The sequence below is a fragment of the Syngnathus typhle genome, linkage group LG8, assembly GCF_033458585.1.
Source record: "Syngnathus typhle isolate RoL2023-S1 ecotype Sweden linkage group LG8, RoL_Styp_1.0, whole genome shotgun sequence".
Taxonomy (NCBI): Eukaryota; Metazoa; Chordata; class Actinopteri; order Syngnathiformes; family Syngnathidae; genus Syngnathus; species Syngnathus typhle.
In genome coordinates this window covers 10,654,254-10,676,848 of record NC_083745.1, presented here as the reverse complement: position 1 = coordinate 10,676,848, position 22,595 = coordinate 10,654,254, and the positions used below count along the sequence as shown (strand labels likewise).

The window sequence follows — 22,595 nt, the reverse complement described above, 5'->3', positions numbered from 1 at the left end:
CCTCGCTACTCCGCGTTTCGTTTATCGCGGCTTCACTACATCGCAGATTTTTTTTTCCAAATTAAAAAAAATATTTAAAAGTCAAAATAAAACTTCGAAATTGAGGAAACGTGTCTAACCTTTAGGACAATGTAGTATTGCTCTAAATGTTCGTTTACATTCCTTTAGAAGTCCGTTTTCGCGTGTTAGCACGATTGCGAATTCGCATCTTTCCACTAACTCGTTAGCCTGCCCAGTACTTCTTGTTGGTGACCGTACTTTACAGATTTCACTTATCGCGGATGGTTTTCAGAACCAATTATCCGCGACAAACGAGGGATTACTGTATTCTCGATTAATTTAACCCAAACACAATTTTGGTGAATTAAAGGCCAGCTATGCATAGAAGAGGATAAATGATAAATGAGGACAAACTCCATAGAAAATGGATGACAGTCACTGACACTATTATTATCCACTAGAAAAACATCTTGGTGTGGTGCAATGAAACCGCATATTATTTATTATCTTTCTAACCTGCTTCAGCAAGTGCCAGTGTTCTATGACGCTTACTTAGACCCCTGAATCACACCAGGTAGTCAATTTGGAGAGTAGTGAGTCCCAGGCTGTGTTGGACCGCACTGTTTACCCACAGACCAGAGCCCCTCCGTGGGCCTGAGGGAATTAACCGTCAGGCCAGAGGCTATTAAAGTTCTGATGGCTTTTGACAGTAATTTCTTCATGAGTCCACAACTCATGGGGCAGGCCAGTGGTGGTTTCGGGGGCCTACTCTTGTCCATTAAAGCACACAAACTCTGCCCACAAATCCCACTCAATAGTATCTCTGTGCTCAGGGGGTCTGTTTGTGCTTGTGTGACGGAGAGAGGTGAGAAAAAAATGGGTCAAAGAGGTGGGGAGGGGGAGAGCTTGCCAATTGTGCAAGCCAAAAAGTATGGACAGTTTTCTTCAGGTCAGGCAAGAATCCAAGCCACATAACCATATTTTGACACACTGCCAACTCGTAAAAGGTGTTTATGTGGATCTCAACCCAAACGGAGAAGAAATCATAAATGACAAGACTTGAGCTTTGTGGACAAAGTAGAAGTTAACAAGAGGTTTGAGGTAATCATGAATAAACAATAAGATGTTGCAAGCCAGTAACAAATGAAATGGCTGTTTGGGAAATGGCAATGTTGTTCTGGGTATTGTTATTAACTCCAAACAACATTCAAAAATACAATTGGTTTTGTCTTTTTGTGGTTGGTAAAAGTTCTTAAGAAGGCCATAGGTTATATATTGATAATCCCCAATCTCAAACCATTGAGTCGGATTATTTCATAGAAAGGAGACTAATTTGCTAATCATAAATTAGACGCTAAAGACGAATGAACAAGTCAGTCTGAGGTCATCGACTCACCTTCCTGTGTGAAAAGCCACGGTTTAGCACTTAGTAGCCTCACATAATCTGGCTGGAACAATGTACCACAGTGTAATATGTCATGACTGCTCCGAGCTCACTGTTATTCTCTAAGAAAGAGTCCATTCAACCACTTGCATGGAAGTAAATCTTATGAAAATACACACATTCACACAAACACTGGGTCATGCATCGTATTTTAAAATGACCAATTCTTACTTTTCTGTGATTGGTGAAGCCATCTAATCCTCAATTTGCATTCAAAACCTGTAATGAGTACAGGAATGATGACCAGCCATTTGTTCCAATTCTAAAATGTTGCCTTGGGGGAAATTGGCAAGGTGTTGAAAAGTAGGATGATACACGACCGTTCCTATGTATGACTAACGCTTGGCTTCTTAAGACTGTCAACAAGGTGTTTTATTGAATAGAACACATGGCAAGAAAAACAAAACAGCAATTATGTAACATACATATGTAAATAAGTCCAGAAGTCTAATTGAATTAGATTGACACAGCAACACACACAAACATTACTCCATGTAATTAGCAGTCAGCCAGACAAACACAAAAACAAAATATGTATAAAACACTTCTTTATTTCTAATAAACAAGAATACATGGAAATCTGTAGCATGTTTCTCATGGTTAGTGTTTGAAACAAGCTGCCGTTAATGAGACAGGAAAAGATACTTGGTTTCAAATGAATGGGTGTCATCTGCAAGGAAACTATCCAAACATCAGATTTATAGTCATCAACACAAGAAGAAAAAAAATCCACAAAGAAAGGGGAATGATATGAAACATCAAACAAGAAAACTTGTACAACTCAAGACACTCAAAGGACACATACATTGTATGTGTTAATAATTTTTGCTTGTCAGGACACACACAAAAAAAGCTAACTACAACATTCACAGATTCAGCAGTCTGTTTAAATACCTTATTTCTACAAAGTGAATTTACATTTTCCTTAAAGTACAAAGTGCAAATACTATGTTTTTTGTTGTTGCCGAATGGTGAGGGCAGAATCTCACTTGCTGCTTTAGCCCTGTTTCTTCGAGGGGTGCTGAGGAAAGCAAACATAAGTCACATTAGTTTGACGCAGACATTTTTTTGGAATAAGTAAGATATGCTTAGTTTTTTTCTCATTTGCCAACATATGATTGTTGTCCAATGAAAGGACTGTTATTTTTAAAATGAAATACAGACAAAAAACTGATTTTAGTTAAGCGCTTCCACATGATTGCAGTTAAGTTAGTTAAAGAAAATTATTGTTTTTATCTAAAAAAAGAAAACACATTCCTCACGGAAATAACATTATGGTTCTGAAGGGTAGACCATTCATCCAATCACAAGCATTTTTTTTCTGCCTGCCCTCAGATGTGAATTCAAGCAGTATGTAAGGACATTAAAAAAAAATAGCATTGCAGAAGTATGTTTACAAAAATGTCTGCATTCATTTAGGATTGGGATTGGGGGCAAAAGCAATAGTTGACTTACAAGTCTACCGGGAGATAAGCCTTCTCCTGTTTTGGCCCCTGTAAGACAAAAAGTGACGGAAACCTTTGTAAGGAGGAAATACATGGACTGAATTCACATTACATCTTCCGTCTACACAAAGTGCAAATTGACCCTTCACTAACCTCTAGTTACTGTTGCTAGGCCTTTAAGTCTTATCACAACGATTTGCACGGTGGTATTTTCCAGCTCACCTTCTTCCTTGGTAACCCCCAAACAGCCCATCAGCTCCTGCAGAGACAGCGCCTTGTCGTTGCTGATGTCACAATACTCCACAAACTTCTTGACACACTTCTTGGGTTTGGATTTCTTGCGCAGGAAGCGTTTGAATGGCTTGATCTCTTTCTTTCCAATGTCCCCGCTGGAGTTTTTATCCAGCTGACCAAAATACCAGTGAACCACCCTCTCCTCCAGTGTGTGGTTGGGGTCGGGCTCCACCACCCTAGAAGAGAAAATCATCAGACTGCTATACAGCATCCCTTCTCTGGTAGTCAGTTGTAATGCAGTATTTAATGGCATGTTCCCATGGACACACAAATTCTGGTTACGTCACCTCCATAAGAAATTGAGAACCTTCAGGTAATAACAATTTTAATTTTACCTTGCAAATAAAATAGTATTATTTATTTGGTAGGTTTCAAAATTAGTTGATTGGTGTCTCGGATCAGGCTGCTTTTCAACCCTTTCAACCACTATTACCGTATTTTCCGGACTATAAGGCGCACCTAAAAACCTAAAGTTTTCTCAAAAGCCGACAGTGCGCCTTATATATGGACCAAATTCCTAAATTTAAACTGGCCCAAAGCACTGTCATGAAATCAATCATAAGTACCGTCTGAAGACTATGAATCATGAATCAAAAAGACTATGGATCATTATTTTGTGATTATAAAGTAATTTGTTGCGTCTGAAGTTGAAATAAAATGGAGAATGCTTTGATTTGGATTAAAAATCTGACATGATGCATGAATGGTGCGCCTTATAGTCCGGTGCGCCTTATATAAGGACAGTTTTAAAATGGGCCATTCATTGAAGGTGCGCCTTATGGTCCGGAAAATACGGTACTTATTTGACTTGAGCAGAAAATTATTTTGTGGTGGATTAAGACATCATACTTTCCGGCGGATGCTGGATCTGTGACAGCATGAACCATGTCCGTCGACAGCGCATCAAGAACACTTGTCAGGAACTCTGTTTTCTTTGCACCAGGACAGCCTGGAAAACAAGGTCAATGGATTGAGTGTGCAAGTTTGGAAATCTTGCAGTTGATATAGCTCTCTCAACTGATCTCCAACGTCAACAACATTCAAGTGTGGAATGCTGCCATCATTGGTGGCCTAATAAATGTTTGGGGTGGGACGTCATGTAACAGGCAGTGTGGTTTTAGCGTGTAAGAAGACAGCAGAAGGTAAAATAAACATCTCTCACAGTTGTCTTTAAGTCTTCCTCATAAAGTGTCAGACCTCCCCTCATCTGGAAGAGGAATAGGATACCTGCCAATCATTCAGGAGGCCCCTGAGTGGCTTTGACAGCTGGACACTGAAGATATTCCCAAGCGTTCTATGTGTAGGTCCACCTCAGACCAAAAAGACGGACAGACTATGATGGAATCATGTCAAAATGCTAACCAACGAGGAACTCACATACTGGCCTTCCATCAACAATAAGGACAATACTAACAGGAGAAAAAAAACCGTGAACAATTAAAATGGGCCTGAGGTGGAATAACCCTAATGATAGTCATTATCTGCTCGGCCATACAAGAGCTGAAGGCTACAGAGGTCTGACAAATTCTTGGATTCTTCTTCTGCCTCTCTTTTTTCTTTCTCACAGTCCGACTCTCCGCCGCTTTTCTATTGCTACTCGTTTTACGGCTCAGGCCTGCGGGGCCAGATTCTCCCGCATTGGAGATAATAGCATGCTTTGGTTGTCTATAACAGGTGGCAACTCAGCAACACGCCTCCGCTTCACCTCTCCTGAATAGTGTGGATCCTTAGTCCGAAGTTGGTTAATACACATGCCCAAACTTTTCTCTGCTCTGCTTTACACACCAAGCATATTTGCATTCAGGCTTTAGAGGAACTTCATGGGCCAAGCCCAGTATAATTTGTGACCCACCTGTTAGCCCTCCAAAATAGTGTTCTTGTAAATAAGTCTAGACACACACAATTGTACACTCAGAAAGTCATTGAAGAAGGTGAGATTTGTGATTTGAGAGAACTTTATTTTGCATTGCTGCAGAAATAAAATGCAGATCATCATTTTGGCTCTGCCTCTATTGGCAGCAGAGGCCTGGCTGCCATTACTTCAGCATCTGACTTTCAAATCAAATCTGTTTTTATGATTGTACCTTAATGCCCGTGTTTGACAGCTCAAGTCAAGAACACATCAAATTATGAGATTTCCTGCATGTGTTCCAATGCCTCCATTTATCAAGCTGCTGCGTGCTGCATAAGGTTGGCCAATAAGTGCATGTGTGTACCCGTGTGTTGCTTTCAATGAGAAGCAATGTTGTTTTATGGAACCACATGGGGCACAGCCCTGTCAGCACTCACATCAGCAGCTCCCAGTGCTTGCCTAAAAAGTTTCTTATGATTCCCACTGTGGAGAGAAAGAAAGTCAAATGCACTACTTTCCACTCCAACCACTTTTGAAGCGACTGGCTCCCTTTTCGCATCTCGCCCCATAAACCTTTCAACACTAGCGCTTCGACAGCAAGTGGACTGATGTGAAGGCGGCATTTGTAATTATGCCTGGTTTATACACTAACTGGGTTTACAGCCCTTGACGCAATAGCTCATAAAGAAAAGAAAATGCAGTTTTTTTTTTGTTTTGTTTTTACACTACCCAGGTGTATTTTCAAATGGGATTTTGGTGCAGGTTGTCAGTGGAGCAGCACAAAGTGTGTTTGTTTCAGCTGACACAAATATATTATTTTATGTCCTGTTTCTCACAGTTTGGCTCATTAGTCAAACATCAACAAAGATGAGTAATAATTGCTGACATAGGCTGTGTTCATCTATGACAACCCCGTAACACTTTGTGGCATTACAAGTCATGTGTGAGCAGAGCCAGAGTTGCTCTGCTGCTAAAATGCAGCACCTGTGACCAATGTGCCTGTCTGGAACACGGCTGCAAAAACACTTGGACCGGAGAAGAACAGTACAACCTCTGTGCATTTGCTTCTGGATTATTAACATGTTTACCAAACTATCAAGAAAAAAAGAAACCTCCCCTTAAACTATAATTTGCTTGTGCGCACCTGAAAGCTATACGTGCTGTACTTTGTTTACAATTGGTTGTATGGTGTCTTGGAGGATACAATTTAATACAAAATGCATTCCAATTTATAGGAAGGGTAGTGGAAACTGGTCAAACATGACAAATAATAATTGCATGTGGTTAAAGTGATAATGTTTATGCACACATCCATCAGTGAGGATGGAACTAAATCCCAGCAGCACACACCTACTACGTTTTAAACGCTCTCTCTTCACTTCAACTCTTTAGGTGAGTTTCATCAATCTATTATTTATTTATTTATTTATTTATTTATTTATTTATTTATTTATTTATTTATTTATTTATTTATTTATTTATTTATTTATTTATTTATTTATTTATTTATTTATTTATTTATTTATTTATTTATTTATTTATTTATTTATTTATATACTTATCAATCATTGTATTTAAATAAAGCTAAAAGAGAGGAGGACCATTCAAGTCTACGGGTTAAGGTTCATTGTTATGGGTTTTCTATTTTGCACCGATTTTATATTCAGACTGCAAATAAGCCACCCTGAAAACTGATAAAGACCTTTAATTAGGTTATCTATGCTGTCGTCAAGCGGTATATCACTGCCTATTCCTTCCATTTCATGATCTATTACCTCCAACTCTGTCCCCTGCTGCTTCTCCTCATCTCCTATCTATCCTCATCCTGCTATCCTCCATCTCCACATGTCAGTGTGGATGAATCCCCACCAATCTGTCTCTGTCTCCTGGATAGCTGACCATGGATGGGCAGTATCTGGCAATGCTCAAGTCTTTATCAAGACCTTCCTAATGATATCAGTAAACACACACACATGGACACACACTTCCATTGTTATCACGACCTTGGAAGGGTGGCAGCAGTTGGAGGCCAACGAGTGAAGAACTTCCCCTCTGAGCAAAGAAGAAAAACAGAAACTGAGTCCATCCGCCCGTGAGACGTACCTTGTAAATGTCTGCTTCTGTAATGGTCCTTTGGTTTTGTTGGATGGGCCCTCGCATTGCCATCGCACTTTGGCTGCTCATACCTTGGGCAATAGAGGAAGAGGTTAATCACGTGTCATGTCACCCAGTGTGAACTGGACCGCAAAGACAGTTTTCAACAGAGACATTTTCTATAAATCTATGAGATTAAAATAGTTGTGGAAAAGCCGAGGCCTTGACACACATCCAGAATGGGGGAAATGATTTGGAATCTGGTATGAGGACAGCACGAGTGACAAGGAGAAATTTAGAGTGAGAAAGGGAGCGTGGGACACAAGGAAGCGTTCGGAGAGCCAGAGCCCCACTCAGGGTGCTCTGCGAGTTGGCCAAAAGCTGGTCTGGGACAAGTCAAGAGAAGTGTCACAATCCATACTTTGGTGTGTGCTAATGTGCTCTCTGGCTCTTTGCCTGGATCCTTGTTAATCTGATAGCAAGCCATGGGTACTGGTACCAAATGCACATTGCCAGTCTGAATGATCTCTGTCTCATCGTCAGCAGAGATGTTACATCAACCCAGCTCAAGACAGGTTTGTTTTGTTTTTGTCACTGTTGGTTTGGGTCTAAATAGGTTTGCAGGATGATGCAAACTACACAATCACAATACTTTGTGGAGGGAGGTAGAAAGAACTTCTACTATTCTTAAGTCACTACGCCACCTCAGGGTCAAAATGATCCAATCCCAGTGATGAGTGGAAATGATGCAATTCCGTTTGCCCATTTATGTCTTACAAGTTCTAGCACAAAGAATTGTAGGAAGATGCCCAAGGCAAGTCCTACCTAGTGGAGGTACCAGGTATGGGCCGACCAGTGTCCACCAGAACACACCAGCAGTAACCAGTCGACGGATGGCACTGGACTGGCTTGTACAATCCGCCTTGGCCACAATCGGGAACAAACACAGCGTCGTTCTTGTGTTGCTTTGCTTCTTCTTGAGCAGACTGTTGTTCCTGGTCACACGATGAAGCTGGAGAGAGCGACATCACAGAAGCATTATTGTCACACAAACACTTTTTCATGTAATTGCAGGTTCACTTGGACGCTAAAGCATGAATTTAGTCTCACGCCTAGCCACATCCGGTTGACATAATTTTAAACATAATGTAGGAAAGTCAAACATAGAGTAGATAGCTTTCTCACTGCTACTATTGGCGGGGAGAGTCTGTGGAAGTTGAGGCGACGGACTCATCAGAGACAGAGTGTCCAGACTTCTATATCAGCCCCCTGTGGCACTGTTTACGGACATTAATGGGCTAATGACACACAAGCACGCCACCCCATGCCACAAGTTAAGTAAATATTTAAAAAGTCAGCCATCCTCCATGGATGTATATGACAGAGAGGGAAACAGACAAGACAAATACTAAAACCTTGGTCCGTTGGGCCTTCGCCTTCACACACCCACACATATTGACACCCTACTGCAGTGTTCCGTAGGGATCTTTATTTACATCACGTGTCAAACTCAAGGCCCGGGGGCCAGATACGGACCGCCACATCATTTTATGTGGCCCGCGAAGACAAATTGTGCATCAAATTCGTGTGTCATTTCTAGAATTGTAAATTATCTTCACTTTTAATAATATCTTTTTTTAAAAAGATTTGACTAGTTTTTATTCGTCTGATTTGAAAACGAGTTATTTGTCAGTTTGTTTTGTAGCTTTTACTGTATATAATATGACATTTATTTGGGTTGACAGTCATAATGGCCTTCCCGAAAGAAGCTATGACTACAATGCGGCCCGCCAAAAAATGAGTCTGACACCCCTGATTTACATGATCACAATTCCAAGAGAAAATGGAGTGGCTCACTGTGTTTTATTCTCTCCTGCAGAAAAATCTGATGGGCTTCTTGCAAAGCCCCAGCAGGATCTAATCTGTTGTGGAGATATCCAAGAGATGTTTAGCATTAAACTCAGGGATGCAAGCTGATCGCTTCTGGCTAAGAAAGCTTTTTTTTTATTTTTGTTGCTAATTCCTTCAAGGATCGGAAAACAACTGCAGGATTATGGATATCCCTTTTCTTTGTTTATTTTAAGAAATCTTTGAGCACACAAAAGAGACTGAATGAAACGCCTCTCTGCTTTTCTTAACGGACTCTCTTCGCTCCAGTACCTCCATATGGGCTCTTTTGGTTGGGCTGTTTTTTCTTCATTCCCCACTCAATACCCCAAAGAGTACATGTTAATCAAAACCATCATTCCAGCATTTTTCATGCTTTTTTTTTTTATTGGTTTTAAATTATGATAATGGAAGTCATGCACAAATGTGCTCATGCATGCTGGCCTTTCAGCCTAGATGAATGTTTTATGCAGGAAGAAACACAAATCCCCAAAGAGACCAAAGGGTAACTGATCTGTGTGTTGAGATCAACGTGCAACGTGAGTCAAAGAAAAGCACGGATCAAGCCAAAAGAATAGAAGATCCTGTGTTTGTGCCATGTGCTGATAATTACAAATAGCTTGCAACAAAAAGAACCACAGTGAAGCGTGGTGTACTCCCAACACTGAGATGTACTGGCTTCACCAAACATCTCCCCACCCACCCCCTCATCTGTACTGAAGAGCAGCCACAAACTATGATTGCTCTCTAAAGTCTGCAGGAAAACACAAAGCCTGCTTTCAGTTGAGTTCTGCAAACACCCAATCATTATGAAAAAAAAAGTTTCAAACTCACATGGTGCTCTTGTTCTATTGTTCTGCCGGCTGCGGACCTGCTCCGTCCACAGAGTGGGGTACTGGGAAATGATGTCTGAAAGAAATCACCATGACAGCTTTATTAGCATCAATTGAAAACACAGTTGTATATCATCTGAGCCAAATGTAGGCCTTCCAAAACTCACAGACTGTAAAGATCACATCAAGGTTGTCAGATATCAAATTGCAAAAAGTCAACTGCATTTGACAGATATGGCTGGGAAATGGAAAAATCTGAGGTAGGTAAACTATTGACTGCTGCCTGTGAGTCTCATTAAACCATTAGATGATTACATCATTCAAAAACGATACTTTCTTTTGACTATGAAAAAAAAATCAAATTTAATGTTGGGACTGCAGAGATTATAACAGTAGTTCCTTTGCTACTGTTTTATTTTTTTATTGCTGGATTTGGAATTTCCCATTTTCAGCAATAAAAATAATTCCATTTTCTTTAATAATGTTGATGACATTTGCATAAGCATTTTCTATATAATGATATTAGATATCAATGGATTGAGCCAAACACTTGTGGTTGTACATCTATTGTCATGAATAATATTAAAGGCATGTATTGACTACCAATCATATAATGATAGACCAAGGGATGGATAGAGACTCACCTTCTTCATCTGCAGGGGGTTGTGGATCCACCACTAAGCCAGTTTCATCTGCATTCAGAATGGAGAATATTTGCAAAGAGACTACAATTACAAGCGTAAACTAGATCGAAATGATACATAACTTGATGAGATTTGCACTTTGCCCGCTCAAGAAAGTTGGAGGCAGAAATAGAGGTGAAAGAAAAAAAGTCAGTGAGGAAAAGAAGATAGTGGTCATATCGCTCCATGGGGAATCGTTGTTCTGGGGTACACACCAACTGTGATGAAGTAACATCACGTGTCCAGTTGTCCTTCCTGTGCTTCTTATTTCAAGTATAAATAAAAGACACAAATGTTAAAGAATGCAATGGTCAGGTCTGAGACGAAACAAAGAACTGTGAGAGAATTCAGCTCAGTATTTGTTTGGTGTGTTTGTTTGATTTGTGGTAAGAAGAGGACGGGGACAGAGGTTGAGGACGGGGACAGAGGTTTGGAGTCTCTCGGGTTGAAGCCAAGGCCGTAGGTGTGGTTTCCTCAATGCGGGTCACTTCTTCTCCAAAAGTAAAGCAGGAGTGAGGACAAATCAAAACGAGTATTAAAGGTCAATGTAGCCTTTATTGCTAGCACTTCCATTGAATGTAATTTTAAACACCAGCCACTCATCTTGATTGGACGATAAAACTACATTGTGAGCTGCATCTTGTAGTCAAAGGCTGAAATAAAAAAATGTAATTAGGATTTGGATTTATGATGAACCACTAATGACCTATTTTTACTTTGCGGCATTTGACATGACTGCAACACCTCTTATTGCATCTGCCAGGAAACCCCTGAGCAATTTGTGGTCTTACTGCATTCGATTTATTGCTGTTTGCCAGTCATAAGCCGCACATGTTTCCAGCATGTGAATGAGTTTGTCAAGTTAAGCACCAGAGAAGAGTTTATGGTGAAGCATTTTGTGCTTCATGGAATATTTTGGTACCAATGGACTTCTGCGGGATGAAACTATTACTGCCATTATTGCTATTTCCAATGGACACACACCAAATGTAGTTTACTCAGATTTTTTGACACACACTCCCCCACCCCTTCTCCCAGCATCACTTGCTTTCTCAAATATTGCATTCACACTTGATATAAATATAATTACCGGATTATAAGGCGCACCTTCAATTAATGGCCCATTTTAAAACTTTGTCCATATATAAGATATATACATTTGGCCCGGGGGCCGGACTTTGGACATGGCTACTGTAGTGGCTCAATATTGGTCCATATATAAGGCGCACCTGATTATAAGGCGCACTGTCGGCTTTTGACAGAATTGGAGGCTTTTAGGTGCGCCTTATAGTGCGGAAAATACGGTATATAATTTTTTTACACTAATAACACTTTGCTACCAGCCAGGGCTTTTCCACCATCTTGTGTTACCTAGAGTATTAGAGAAAGGTGAGATTTTCAGTGAACAGCAGATGGTCATAAAAGAAAACATTTCTATAATTTTACCTCTCCAACACACCTAAGAGACATTCCAAGATATCAAAACACATTTTGTAAACACATTGTTAACAGCCCTGAACACACATTTCTTTGCAAACAATCTGAAGAAAAGTATTCTCACACGTCTATTGCCCTGTTGGTGTGTCATGTCGTCTGCATGAGCTGTGGCTGAGGGAGGCTGAGTGTGTTTATATGTTTTACACATCTCCCGCTGTTAAATAGCTGAAAAGTGCAATGATGGCTGTGGGTTTCTGTTCCCACATGTGAGGGCATTACAGGAAGTATTGAAAAATTCCTCAGAGGGCGATCACTTAAACGCATTGTAGTAGACGAACACACTTGTTGAATTTGTGAAAAGCGAACTGCAACTAAGTGTATGCTTCTGAGTATTGATGGGTGTTTTTTTATGTGCTACTTTATACTAAAGTTGCAGCTGTGATGATGTTGTTTAAAATTATAGCTAATATGTTGGCCTGTCTATGGCATTTCCCATTGTATACTAGTTTCAAGATAGCAGACCTATGTCAGAAAATTGGAAATAGCAGCCAAGTGAAAACACAGTGAGTGACAAAAATTGACTTCTCACCTTTTCCTGGCTCTCTTGTAGTCGCTCGCTCTTGTTTTGACCCTAAAAAGCAGAATTTGCATTTAATCAAATACCTCAAAACACTCTTCATAATGTCATCAATTATGACTTATGCACAAGATCCACTTTTGATTCGATTGGAATAATTTGTGATGGAAGGAGACGTCTACTAGCACTGAACCACAGTAAATGATAAATAATGAAGTAGTGTCTTGTCATTGGATGTAAATGAAGAGAAGAAAGTTTCCAAAAGATTTGCAAAAAAACCCCAAAAGAATAAAGAAGTAGAGGAGGTGGTGGTTGACATTAATAAGTATTTAAAAGATGCAGCGACTCCTTTACAGTATTTGACCCAGAATTGGCTGGCCATCTCTTTTTATATGGGGCGGGGGGGTGGTGCCCACCTTGGCATCGAGGCTTTTTATTGGCTACAGCTGATCCACTGATCGGTCGGCCATTGGGAGTGACGCACCAACAGTATCCGGTGTAGCTGTGACATTGAACCTGTGAAGCAAATTTTAGCAGTGGCATTGGAGTGATACTGTATACTACATATAGTATATACACAATTCTACTGGATTTAATAAACGCTTAAAATGAATAAAAGCTGCATAGCATCCATCCCTCACATCCCAAAGTGAACATTTATTTAGTTACCTCACTGTATGTGCCATCGGGGTTGCATACTGGCACAAAGACCTGAGGAAAAAGCTTCTTGGCCTGCTGCTCTGTGTACTTCTTCTCTGCTACGCATCTGGACGTATCTGAGGAAAACCGCAAATCACCACAATCACGACACATCACAGAGAGCCATGATACGAGCCACAGCTCGATTACTTTCTTATGCCGCGCAGCTGCAGGCCCTGAATTGCATGCATGATGATGAAACAAAAAACCAAATGTAAGGGGTTGGAAGAAGGGTGACTAATAATTCAAGACACTTCGGAAGCAGCGTATCAGATGCTTGTGTGGCTGGGAAAAGAACCAACACTCCTTTTAGTCTTATTAGCAGAACGCCAGGCTGGTCTGCGTGGTGCCTGGTGGTAAAGCCATTACGGAAGGAGACGACTTGTGCTGCTTCTGCAGAGCATTCCAGTCAATGAAAAAAAGGGCTGACGATGCACAAGGCAAAGCTAAACCTTCCTCAGTCTGCCTCTCACCATCTCATCATTGTACCCAAACCAAGGACTGTAAATACCAGTAGAAATGTGCATCTGCGAGCGTTCACTGGTGTCTTTCACCCCAACAATATCAATAGCAATATTGAAAAAACAATGATCCTATAATGATGCAGTTTTGGTTAAATGAGCTGGTTAACTATGTGATAACTATACAAAGAAATTTCATTCAAAGAAATGAATGTCAAATTTCAATTCCTACCCTATAAGGGAGTTAAAGCACAAAATATGAATATTTATGATGCGATCGGCTAGATACTAGTCCAGTTTGTGCCAAGTCAACTGGGATAGGCTCAGCTGACCCGTGACCATGATGAGAATAAGTGCTAGAAAATATGGATGGATCATGCCTCCTGCAAACATATTCAGTACAAACCTTTATACCCAACATATCTTAGCAAACACAGAGCTCAGAAAGCTAACCTTGGCTTGTATATATCATTTGCAATCGGGTTGTGAGTGAGTGGGAGTTTATATCAGGTGACAACAGGCGAGAGGTAGGCTAACCTGGACGGTTAGTCGTTCGCGCTCACATTCACACCTTATGATCGGGGTGTCAAACTCATTTGTGTCGAGGGGCCGCATCGTAGTCATAGTTTCCTTCGGAGGGCCATTATGACTCTCAACGCCTTATATTATATACAGTATACACTACACAAACTACACGAACTGATAAATAACTAGTTGTATTTTTTTCAAATCAGAGAATAGTAAAAACTGTTAAAATATTATCAAAAGATGAATGGTAAAAGAAATACCTCTATTTTTAAAAGTAAAGCCAATTTGTAATTTTAATATTGACACATGAAGTCGAAGCACAATTTGTCTTCACAGGCCACATAAAATGATGTGGTGGGCCATATCTGGCCCCTGGGCCTTGAGTTTGACACAGATGCTTATGACGGACAAACTCCACGCAGCAAAGCCAGAAAGCGATGAGGCAGATATGCTAACCACCGTGCAGCCGTCTTCCAATAAACATCTGAAAATGATTGGTTGAAACAGGTACAAAATGAAAGGTTTCAAATAATGAATTTAGAACAGCTATGAATTCAACTCATCTTGATGGCCAATTACACCATCTGTTTAAACTTTCAGCTACGCCTCAATGTTAACTTGCAGTGACACACAGTGCCCGTCTGTCTGGCAGGTTCATAGCTCATCAAAACAATGACTCACGCAACGCTTGAAAAATGGACCCATTTGGTCACACAAGTTATTGAAATTAAATATGGATCATCCAATTGACGGACAAAGTCACTGCCATTGAAGAAGGGCAAGGTGATGCAGGGGAAAACGGGGAATTAAGGACCTCTCTAAAGTTAGATTTACTGGAAAATCCCAAAACCATCCTCTTTCTCCGAGGGGGCTTTAACCTAAAAGGGCCGAATGGAAAAAATGACAGGACACTTGATTCATTCCAGCTCAGTTATAGAAAACAAATGTAAAAGCGTTCTCACCATCTTTGTGCTTTTAGAGCAGATGAGCCCTCTGTCTCATTTGGACTTTGATTATGAATGCAGCTCTTGCTCCTTTCACCCCTGACATCCAGCAGCAGAGGGGGGTCCAAACTCTTATAGACCCCATGTTTTTGACACATACAATGCGACTTCCATGGACTTTCGGCCCTTTCAGCTTCCTAGCTGGAATCCTCTATTCTGTGTGCCGGCGCGGCCGTCTACATCCAGATGTCTGCTAAGAGATGTTGCCATAGAGACCCAGCAAGGGCATACAATTGTGCAAAATGCTTCTCTATCAAACAAGACCTTTCTTTATCTCAACAAACACTTTCACTCAAAGTCTCTCATGGTAAATGCGTCAGAAGTAAAGTGCAATTAACTGTCAGGATAGTAAGGGCGACATCGGGGAGCTCCGATTCCATCCTAGCAACAATGAAGGTTTGTGTGATGCTTCCCGGGCCCACTCGTTCTCGGACTCCTTTTGTTCAGGCTCACCAGTTCTATTCATTACATCCTCAACATTAAGACTCATACGCTTTAGAAGCTACAAATATAAATACAGACACATCTCTTAAACTGTATTCCGCCTCCAACAAGGCTATCACGTCCCTTCCTACTAAATTCAGGACCAGCCTATCAAGTGATGAACTGAATGATTTTAAAAGGAATGTCTGACATAGCTGATATTGTTAACGTGAAATGCTTAACCCACAGATGTAGTATGTTAGGTACTCTACGTTAAATCACACAGCCAAATAATCATGTCAACATTTCTGCACTGCCAACGTGGGTGTCTGAAAGCAGGCCGTAAAGCCTCCCACACACTCTCAGCATGTCAGCCCCACTTGTCCTCCCAGCACTCAAAAAATCAATTATGCTGAAATGAATTTAACCCAGAAGTTTCTCCTGTGACCCCCTCTGCGCATTTGAGAGCATCAGGCGGCGATGAAGCGTGACTCACGACCTGACCTTTGCATGGCCCTCGGATGACCTCCAGCTGGGGGTCGCGGCACTTGGCTCGAAGGAACTCGCAGCGAGATGTGAAGGTCCTGCCGTCTGAGGCGCACAAGGGTTTGCGAGGAGCTCTGCTACATTCCATGTTACACTCCTTATCCTGATCCACTCGCAGGAACTGTCGCAAGGAGAGAAAAAAAAAAAACGAGACAGCATGAGGAAACAGTTGCCAGAGTTCTTATTTCTGGGAATCAGCAAACTTTACATCTAATGTTTTCCAAACTGTGAAATAAAACTTTGAAGGGATTTTAGATGTGGGCGCTTTTACAAACCGTTTAAAGTTGGATTTGTGGTTAACATGATATATTTGGGAAATCATTACATAATTCATCCGAGCTGTCAGACAGGGGGGTTAGCTGACAGTGTGTGCACCGCAATTTGCCATTCCTTTGCAACAAAACTAATGGCTTTAATTTAAAACTAGTTGTGTTTGCTTATTTCTCCAAGCCAGAAAACATTTATCTAAAATGGACGTAAATATTCAAACCATGAAAAGCAAGAGGAAAACACTTTGTATTTTACGTCAATGTTTGTGACATGGCGGCGTGGCGGCCAAGTGGTTAGCACATCTCAGAGGTCGCGGGTTCAAAACCGGGCTACTGTCTTAGCATCTTCTCCCTATGGCTGCGTATGTTTGCTGCGGGTACTCCAGTTTCCTTCCAAGTTCCAAAAACATGCATAGTAATTTAGTAGGATTGTCATCTACTGTATCTTTCTGAATATTATGTATCAATATTAGCTAGATGGATGGATCAAAATCACACGGGGATGGGTTAAATGCAGAGGACAGATTTCACCACACCCAGATGTGTGTGTGACGATCATTGGGACTTTAACTTAACTTTAACTTAACTTAGACATGCAGCATTTGCAGTATTGACAAAGTATGTGTGTGTGTGTTCACTCCTACTTTTGGATATCTAAAATACTTTTTCAATCCATGGTAAAAAGACACAAATCATCTGCTGCAATGTCAACTCTTGGAGAAAATGTAATTCCATGTCTTTGCCAACACCTGCACCTGGAGTCGCTCCCGAGGATGAGAAACATAACAACACAGACTCTTGGCTGAACGCATCGGATCACCTGTGTCAATGCCACCATTGTATCAACCACCACGGTATGAAATCCCCTGGCCAAGCCACACAATAGGGCGGCGGTGGCGAAGGGGGTGGCAACCAACTGTGACTGCTACAATGACTGAAAAGACAGTAGATGATGGAGTGCTTCAGTCAAATACATGTCAGAGTCTTTGTGTTGCTACAGTGCGGGAGTTGGGTTTTCATAAAGTTTACGTGATTCATCTTCTCCAATGACGTGAGTTATGGCAGGGATAAATAGCATGCAGGTGCTAGTTTTAGGCATGATACTAGATAGATGTCTGCTTTTATGAAGAAAATATTTGAGTACTATTTGATTAGTGTTTGAAATTAAAGCTGTGCGACTTGTCATTGCACAAAAAGAGACGTTCTCATGCCTTGGATTTGTTGTGAATTTACAAAAGAGAAGGCATGGCACGCCACGGAGCTCGAGCAAATGTCACGCACACCCTGAAGTAGTGGGATGAAGAGCAATAAAACAAATTTGTTGCGTCTGACGTCTTACAAATCAAGTGTTTGGTGTCAGCCTCCTATGTTCAGACGAGCAAGGCTTCAGGGCTGCGCTGCACCTGGAAGGGGGTTGGCAGAGAGGGAGGGGGGCAATGTCGCCTCGGGCTGGGGGTGTGGGGGGTGCAGATGGGGGATGAGCCCAGCCTGTCAGACTGGCTCATAAATCCTCCCAGAGCCAAGAGGCCCGTAGACACACATCGGAAGTGGAGTTGTTCTTGAAGTGATTGAATTAAAATGTATTTTTTTGGGAGCCCTTAAAAAATATGACCTTTTTTCAAAGCAGTAAATCATCAAGAGGAGGAGACAATATGAGTGCTAATGAAAAAGAGCCGGGGAGCCGTTTGCCTTATGAGAACTTACGCCTCAGCACTCATCTGTCATCACGCAACCAATACGAAGAGAACTAGCTTGACTTCCTTGTTTGCAATTACTTAAAAAAAGTCACCACTCTATTTCGACGGCTGAATAGAACCAACTGTGTTTTCTAATGTAAAACATATGCTTATTAAATATTTAGACACATTTCTAATTAATTCAAATACGAGAGTTGTATCAGTGATTTTGTCCTTAGCATCATCTGGATCGATGATGTTTTATCTACACGAATAAATAAGGGAACCAAAATAATAAAACACTTCTCAGTTTGACGTAGACCGATTCCACGTCACTGAACCAACAACAACAACAATACCAACAACAATAAGCACATTCTTCAATGATTGTGACAATAGCTATGGCAGTATACTCATCTTTAACTCTTGCTGTCCTTAAATATAAAAAGTCATTATGTGATAATAAAGTGAGAATCGCAATATTGCTCACTATAGTTTAACAGAATTTCACATTCAATACGCCAATTCTTCAACTGATGCATACCTTTTGTTTTTTTCCGTGTTTAAACAGGTGATCAAACATGGCTCCACTCTCCTGACACTCACAAATACTAACAATTACTATCTGTTTGGTAGTCCACATTCATCTTGACCAACAGATAAGGCAGACAGGTTAAAAAAGAAAAAACTTCCACTCAGTCAACCAACCCCCCCCCCCCCCCCCCCCCCCTAAAACAGCCTGTTTGTTTCCAGCCCTGCAATGATGGTGGGCTACAAGGCTTTCCACAACTCCCGCTGGACACCCCATTGCCTGTACAACACCACTATTGTCATTATCTCCCCATGCCAGCCAACAGCCTGACAACCCAAACAGATTCATTCATCAAAACAGGATCCTCCTCAAGGGCCACGGAGCAGCACCCAGCAAAGCGCCAAGTGTCTGTGAGTTTATGATGAAGCTCCAAGAAAACAGCAATGAGAACCAAATGAGGCATGAAATCATTCACCCACCCAGAATGACCATCACTGTTTAAAACACTGAGATAAATATGCTCCAGAGACATTTTCCTCCTGTATAAGCTTTTCATCAAGTGGCTTTTAGATGCAAATGTTTGTGCATTTGGCCACCGATGACGGATGGGTGAGGCAGAGCTATGCGGTTGGCCGGTTACTCATTCCATCACCTCATGCATCAATATGTGAGAGTGAAAGATCTTCTTGAAGTTAGGCAGCACAGCTTCTCGTGATTCACAAGCAAATCATTAATGACATTACTTTCATTAATTGGGATTCAACAAATAGTGTGTCTAACCAATTTAGGATCTTGCACAAATTATTTTCTTGTCCACATTCATATTGAGTCAGAGGTTTCACACCAACTTGCTAGTCTCACGTTTATTTTCATGATCCGTCTTACAAGATGCCTTTTGTACCCGCGACAATAGTACCAACAGATGGTAGAATATCAAGCGAGTCAAGAAAGGGCGAGACAGGTGGAGTGTTCAAGACCAACCGGCATAAAAATCAAATCCAATTATCTCCCTCGAGGCTCCGCAGCATTGTGGTCCTGAATGGCGTACGGAGGAGGCGAGACTCCAGCAGTGAGCACATTGTAGGCTCAGAAGGGCCTTTTGGGCTCAGGGGCCCCTATTTCCAACGCCCTGAGAGGCCCCTCACACCACCGCCTCACAAGGTCAATGGGGTCCCCAGCTGAGTTTCGAGGTAAACGTGTTAAATGGCCTTGGCGGGAGTTTCCTGCGTAATCGGTTGGATGCTACGGGCGTCATTAGTTTCAAGCCTAGTGGAAAGGGATGAAGGTGACAGTCTTTAACCAAGCTACTAACTCAATCAAAGGAAAAGGATTTTAATTGCTGTGAACGATTCTCAAAAGAAAGAGTGATGGTGAAGGAAGGCCTCTGTTCGTCACATGATTGTAAAAAAAAGTTTCTTGGGGCAGGCCCGCAATTGAATGAAATCATGGGGACCAATGGAGCCATTTAGTTTGAAACGAGAAGAGCAGTGTTAATGTGTCCACATCCCTTCACACACCATTTCATGCCATCAACCATGGAAAATATTGTTGTCGTGAAAACCCCAGTCAAATATCCCATTGGTCTACCCTCTTTTTTGACCTCAAATATGCTGAGGGTAGCACATTGGAAACCAACCAGCCTCTCGTGTGTCATTCAAACAATCCAACATTAATTACTTGCAAAGAACAAATCCAAATGGCCATGTGCTGTTCTAATAAAAAGCAAGTGAAAACCCACAATGGGGAAGTTTGACGCAGAGCTGTCATAAAATATGTTTTAATCACATAGCAGAGCCTGGTACTCATGATAAACGATCCAACATGAACAAAATAAATAAAATTAAGAAGCACATCTGCTCATGCAGCACTTCCTCCCACATTCCACAGCTCCACTGTGTCATCGGGCGAGAGGATCTCCGACTCTTCACCTACAGGTTAACAACTTGTGGTCATTTGTTTCCAACTGGATATTAAGGCATTTTGGTGTGGAAAATAAATAATGATGCCTGGGGAGGCAGCTGTTGCATCAACCTGTAAATCAGGAACGCCCCTGACTGAGAACATTCCACTCTGCTCCTGTATGTGCACTTGATAATGACCATGATTTTTATTTCACTATAATTGCACATAATAGAAATATAATAAAGCAGTAAAACAGTTTCAGGAAAAACGACCAGTGGTTTTGCTGCCCTGCTGCACATGGCTGCAAACTTTTCCAAAACGAACGAACGAACGAACAAATTAATAAAAAGAAAAATACAAGGCAAATGAGGAAATTAATTGGAATGGATCAAGACAGATTCACAGATTAAACTGATTAATCGATTAAATAATATCGTTTTTCTGAAAACAATACAGGGCGGCTCGGTGGCGCACTTGGGTAGCACGTCCGCCTCACAGTTAGGAGGGTGCGGGTTCGATTCCACCTCCGGCCCTCCCTGTGTGGAGTTTGCATGTTCTCCCCGGGCCCGCGTGGGTTTTCTCCGGGCACTCCGGTTTCCTCCCACATCCCAAAAACATGCTTGGTAGGCCGATTGAACACTCCAAATTGTCCCTAGGTGTGATTGCGAGTGCAAATGGTTGTTTGTCTCTGTGTGCCCTGCGATTGGCTGGCAACCGGTTCAGGGTGTCCCCCGCCTACTGCCCGATGACGGCTGGGATAGGCTCCAGCACGCCCGCGACCCCAGTGGGGACTAAGCGGTACAGAAAATGGATGGATGGATGAAAACAATACAAATGCATTTATGTGTAAAGTTTTGGAAAATAGCTCTCTAAACGGAGCAAGGGTGGTTATTGAAAATAAAAACACAATTTGGATGGAAAGCAGGTCAATCTACTTATTACAAGCAATTAAAGAGGCTGCCCGTTCTGAGATTTTACCATTTCTCCACCTCTTTATGCCATTAAAACGTATGTTGGGTTCATAAGGATTAGAGCATTAGTTCTTATGTCTACAAAAAATAGAACAAATGGATTTAATCCTGTGTTTCAGATTGCTTCAATAACAAAAAAAACATCAAAATTGCCTTTGGGTTAAACAGTCACCCCTTCCGTTATTTGATATATGCATCAATTCCGCATTAGTCGGACAAGTAAATGCATCCCATGAGGTTGATTTCAAACAGGCAGTTGTTCCTACCGTGAGAGCGGAGAACTTTTGAGCGTGTGCTGCGCTCAGCAGACAGAGGAAGACCAGCAGAGGACAGACGCGCATCCTGGCGCAATGTGGCAACGCCGTTCAAATTATGCTCAGTCAAAAACACACCTGCGCAATACCAGATCATAAAATAAAATAAAATAAAAATGAAAAAGAAACCAGCCGCTGGTTTATTATACTTGTCACCAAAGTTTCTTAATTTTCTCTGCGCCACCGTTTGTGCAAGCTCCTATAATTTCACTCGGTGTGAGACAGGTCCGTGTCCCTGATCGGTTTTTCTCCCTCAGCGTGTCTTCCACTTCTCCTTCCTCTCCTACCCGATTTTCTTTCCTCCGTGCACCCCCTCCTTCTACACGCAGCACCTCCAGTTGGGAAGGGGAAGGTGGGAGGGTGGGAGAGACCAACTCTGGAGTATAGACGTCATCATTTTGCATTACTCGCCTTGCCATTACCCTTCAAAATGAACTCAAATTAAATAAATATTTGTCATTATGAAGCATATTGGAGGATATATTTTGTGATAAAGCTTACTGACATAAGAACTAGTGAAAACATAACTTTGTGGTGGTAAGTGTAACACTTGGATACAAATTCCATTAATTGCAAAATTCTAATGATGATAGTTTTCCTATAAAAGCTGATAATACTTCCAAACCTGACCGAGAGTGACGTAGGACTCGACACTTATTTTTGGGAACAGGTCTAGCTGTGGTTTTTGTAGTTCATAAAAAGTAAATTGTTGCAATTGCGCCAC

The 22,595-nt window shown here is 41.4% G+C and overlaps 1 protein-coding gene across 1 annotated transcript; it reads right to left on the bottom strand.

The window, feature by feature from the left end:
• Positions 1-1,975: 1,975 nt before the first annotated feature.
• Positions 1,976-22,206, bottom strand: smoc2 (SPARC related modular calcium binding 2). Its single transcript, XM_061285768.1, has 13 exons — positions 21,824-22,206; positions 16,166-16,328; positions 13,216-13,322; positions 12,963-13,062; positions 12,559-12,600; positions 10,494-10,541; positions 9,851-9,925; positions 7,955-8,141; positions 7,139-7,221; positions 4,033-4,132; positions 3,112-3,359; positions 2,900-2,937; positions 1,976-2,465 (listed from the first exon to the last, which is right to left on the bottom strand). The coding sequence occupies exons 1-13, from the start codon at positions 21,896-21,898 to the stop codon at positions 2,442-2,444; spliced, it is 1,290 nt and encodes a 429-aa protein (XP_061141752.1). The 5' UTR covers positions 21,899-22,206; the 3' UTR covers positions 1,976-2,441.
• Positions 22,207-22,595: the final 389 nt, after the last annotated feature.